The sequence below is a fragment of the Arachis ipaensis genome, chromosome B03 (assembly GCF_000816755.2).
Source record: "Arachis ipaensis cultivar K30076 chromosome B03, Araip1.1, whole genome shotgun sequence".
In the NCBI taxonomy this organism is placed as follows: domain Eukaryota; kingdom Viridiplantae; phylum Streptophyta; class Magnoliopsida; order Fabales; family Fabaceae; genus Arachis; species Arachis ipaensis.
The window spans coordinates 3,137,130-3,141,691 of record NC_029787.2 but is presented as its reverse complement, the minus strand read 5'-3'; the positions used below and the strand labels follow the sequence as shown (position 1 = coordinate 3,141,691).

The 4,562-nt window shown below is 30.2% G+C and overlaps 1 protein-coding gene across 1 annotated transcript in view; it reads right to left on the bottom strand.

Moving 5' to 3' along the window:
- Window positions 7-4,562, bottom strand: part of LOC107634119 (alpha carbonic anhydrase 7-like) — a 5,390-nt gene continuing 834 nt past the window's right edge. The window contains exons 2-7 of the mRNA XM_016337693.2: window positions 4,243-4,457; window positions 3,249-3,355; window positions 2,874-2,982; window positions 2,109-2,279; window positions 386-439; window positions 7-220 (exon numbers count right to left, since the gene is read on the bottom strand). Coding sequence (XP_016193179.1) covers window positions 146-220; window positions 386-439; window positions 2,109-2,279; window positions 2,874-2,982; window positions 3,249-3,355; window positions 4,243-4,457 — 731 coding nt within the window. The 3' untranslated portion in view covers window positions 7-145. The remainder of the gene's footprint in view (window positions 221-385; window positions 440-2,108; window positions 2,280-2,873; window positions 2,983-3,248; window positions 3,356-4,242; window positions 4,458-4,562) is intronic.

Below are 4,562 nucleotides of genomic sequence, written 5' to 3'. Positions count from 1 at the left end.
TTCGCAATTCTTTATTGGAGTGTTACAGGGTACATATTTTGTATATAGTCAATGGAGACATTTATTTTCTTATATTTTTCCATGTAGTCTTATATAAGCATATAATGATGATGAATTGCGAGTGCCTCTATTGGAGTCTAATTAATTAATTATACTCTTTATTGAGCTGCACTTTGCGATTGTTTGTTGGTTGTATTGGTCTCGCATTGCCATCCGAAGCCTGCAACATATGTCCCAATTTCAAACATTATTCCAATTATTATTCTATCTTTTTCAACAAATTTTGGATTAAATTAAATTGTATTACATATATACCAAAAATTAGATGTATATTAAATCAACTATTTGATTATATCATCGTTTTAATTAAGAGCCGAAAACTTACATCAGCAACAGCTTTCCGAAGCAGTTTGATTTGATCCTCTCTAACGATTCTAACCTGAACAATTTTAGATCTCTATTAGTTAACTTTTTCTATTATGTATACATATATAAGTGACTGATTACATAAAATTAAAATATTCTCATCAATTGAAAATAATAGATAAAAATCATTAAATAAAGAGCAGTTTAGCAGCGGAAAAAATAGCAGTGGTGTTTTTCGTGTAATAAAGCCTAAAATTAAAACAAGTCACCCATAGAAGGTCACTTCCAATATCAACTTGCACCCAGTAATCAGTACCAGGAGTGCCGAGCTTGATTTTCATGTAATAAAGCCTAAAATCAAAACAAAAACAGAACAGAATAGTGTCGATGCGTTGATGGTGCGATAAAGAGAGGGCGAACGATTGAGAGGGTTGGGTTGATGGTGCGAGGGTTGGGTCCCAGGGTTACGATGGTGGCGACAGAGAGAAGGCCGGGTGCAAGGGTTAAATGAAGGCTGTGCGATGGTCATTGAGGGCTCTGCGACGTTCGTTGATGAAGATGGCGATGAAGGCTGTGTGATGGTCATTGAGGGATGGGTGCGATGAAGATCGATGAATAGCGATGGCGCGGCTTCACTTTTATTTATGGTTAAAAGGGAATTTGGAAATTGAAGGTAAAGTATGATGTTGTTATCACTTTAGTTTAGGGTTAAAACTGAAAACTTACAAAAAAAAAAAAAAAAGTAAAGTGTGGACAAAATAGGTGGAAAAATAAATTTTAGGGGAAGGAACTCTATCGGCACGTTTTTGTAGGGTGTCAAAATAAATATAGGATATGGGTACACTTTAAAAAGGTGACTATTGGAAGACAAATTAGTCACGCTTTTCAAGCATGCCAGTTTTCCTCTATGACCACGCTTTTCAAGCGTGGCAAAAAAAAGCGTAGTCAAATTTCAAATTAGTGGACACCCTCGAAAAAGCGTGCCAATTTCTCTCAAAAGCGTGGCAAAAAAAAGCGTGGCCAAATCACAAATCAGTGGCCACTCTTGCAAAAGCGTAGTCATTGACTACTTTTTGCCATGCTTTAAAAGCGTGGCAAGAAAAAAGTGTGTCGACAGACCTTTTTTCTTGTAGTGTAAGCATCAACTTGCCACAATGGTAAAAGGAACCGAAAATGCAATAACATTATTTACTTTTTCTTGAATTTGGATACATTGAGAACACAATGCGTGACTATGGATACTATGGCAATCCTTTTAACAAATGACACTAAGAGAACTTAATTAAAAAGGTGAAAAAAGCAAGACTAATTAACTGTAAAGAGTCTAGTAAGTTCATGGTGAGTGATATAAGTAGTAAGTGCAACTGTTGATCCACCTCATTACAACTTTAGTTTTGATGATAGACTAAAGCAAGGGAATTACCAAAATCAACTTAAATTTAAGTTAGAAGGATACTTAACCTATTAAAGAATGATTAGTTAGTCTAAGATCAATACAACTTGCTAATTAGCTTAAAGATCCTAAAGCAACTAATTAAATAAACAGTTATGCTACGTGTACATTAAAGTCAGCCACCAAAGTTAGCCACTAGTATAAAATACATGCTGGAATATAAATATACATTAAAAATAAATTAAATTACACTTATATTTATATATAAATATATTAGTTTTAATTTTAGTAGTTGATTTTAGTGGACGAATAACATTTTTGTTAATAATAAGTTGGAAAATTGAATTACCCGTTTAAGGACGGTCCAAGTAACATTTTCGGTACAAGGAGGAGTAGTCAACGAACCCATGTATCTGTAGTATAAGTCTCTTTCTATGTTAATCACACTTGGATCAAATACACCCACTGATCTATTCGCTCCAACACTTAACCCAGAAAGTGCCTTCAAATCTTCCTCTAGCTACAAAATCATTTATTAGAATTTTAAAATACAATATATACCAAGAACTTTACCTTTATGCAACGTCAATATAAAAATAATTTTATACAAATAATAAATTGTGTACTATCACATCAATAAAAATAACTAATTTTTAAAATTATCTAAACATAAATTGAATGGCCACAGTTATATATATGGATCGAAATTAAACGCTATATAACAATACAATATTATCATTTTTAAAATTTGGTAATTTTATATCAAATGAATTTTTTTAAAAGATAATGTGAACTACCAACTTGGTTTGGAAAATAAAAAAAAAAATTAGAGATCCAATTTGCTATAAATTTTTGTGTGCACCTTCTAAATATTATTAAAATGTCATACAAAAATTTGGATTAAATGAATAAATCATTTGTTTAATGTAAGAGTTTTTCTTACTATTTATAAAAAATATAGTATTATTAATTATTTTTGTTACGTTTTAAATTATTCAAAAACTTATTTATTGTTTGTATTTTTAAAAATTATTTTTGTCAGTGATATAAACTTTCAGATATCATTTTGATAGTTACCCTAAATTAATCAATAAAAAAATTATTGTATCAATACCAATAGTGGGTCTGTTCTTGATCCAATCTTGAAAAGTATTCCAATCACTGCTGTAAGATTAGCTGTTGGAGTTTGATTCACATGCACCAGGTGTACCTCTAAATCCAGTCTGCAATAACAGTGTTACTAATAATTAATAAGTAATTTATGGGCAATATTTACTTTAACGAAACATATTATGGGATAATTTTTTTTCAGATGCATGATTGATGAACTCAATAAGAAATTAAGTATATGAAATAATAATCGAAGTATATGAACATATAACTAATTTATCAATCATGGAAGTTAGAAAGTATAATTAAATATAATAGTATTGGCAACCTATATGCATGCATGCATGTATGTATGTATGGCATGTATGTATATATGTACCTTCGTCCATTAATGGTGTGCTCAGATGGAATGTGCCAATGTAAATTGTCAAGTATATAACGAGTTCCATTGATTGTTAGAGAGCTTGTTGGATCAAGAAACAGCAACTAGTCAAACAAATAAAACAACCAATTAGTCGAAAAACAAAAATTTAAGGGAGTCAATTTTTATTTGCTTAATGATGTATGTATACATTGGAAATTAGATTATTTATCATACTTAACTCATTATAATAGACACGGATAATAACAACAGTTTTTTTTTTTTTTTTTTTTTTTTTAACTTTTAAACTCGAATCCGCAACCTCTTAATTAAGTATAGAGAGACTATGCCATTTGAGCTATTACTCATTGGCGCAACAGTTTTCTTTGGTTCTCCAACCGGCATCTTTTAGCGCACGGGAGTTAATTATTGCACCGATTTTTAAAAACTGCTGATATAACCGTCGCTATTTTATTATTGAACTACTAAAAATCTGAATTAGTCAAATAATAAACAAATTTATTTTATTTTTTATAGTTTTGAGTTCAAATTCCAAGATGCACCTTTAGAAACTAAATATTAAGGGCATTATAGTGGGGCATATATGTAATATATGTTGTCAAGTGATTTAATTGAATAACTTGCCTAAAAAATAATAAATAATATTATTTGTACACTAAATATTTTTTTTGTATAAAAATACAACTATTATTAATTATTTATATTTAAATTATTTTTTAATTAATAAAAAATTATTTGCTACACGACAAAAAAACGGAAATTAGCTGGTTTACTTTTTTTATTTTGCGACGGTTTAAAATAATCACAAAATAGACTACTAGCATTTTAAGAACCATCGTCGTCTTTTAAAACGCAAAAATTAAGATTTGCGACAGTTTTTGACAACTGTTGGTATAACCGTCACTAAATTACCGCCACAATCCCTCGGCATGCGTGTATTATAGTGTTAATTATTAAGAAAATTAAATACTCATATCAAAATCATATTTACCTCAATTTCATAAATATTTTTCTTAAGGGTGGCATTGGAGGGGTTGTAGTTCAAGTTAAGGGGTCCTAGTTTAGCCAGTTGAAGCCTCTTCTTATTCAAATCAATTGGTGATTGCATTCTTCCAGTTTTGCATGTTCTCCATTCTGGTTTTATGTTTCCCCAATGAGATGGTCCTCTGTCACTATTTTCATCATAATTATACTCGTCTTCATCCTCTGTAATTAATTAGTTAAATAGAAAAAAATAAATTAGCAATAATTATACACATCAAATGTATATCATATCCTTCTAACACTAGGTCATGAAAAATAAGCCTACAT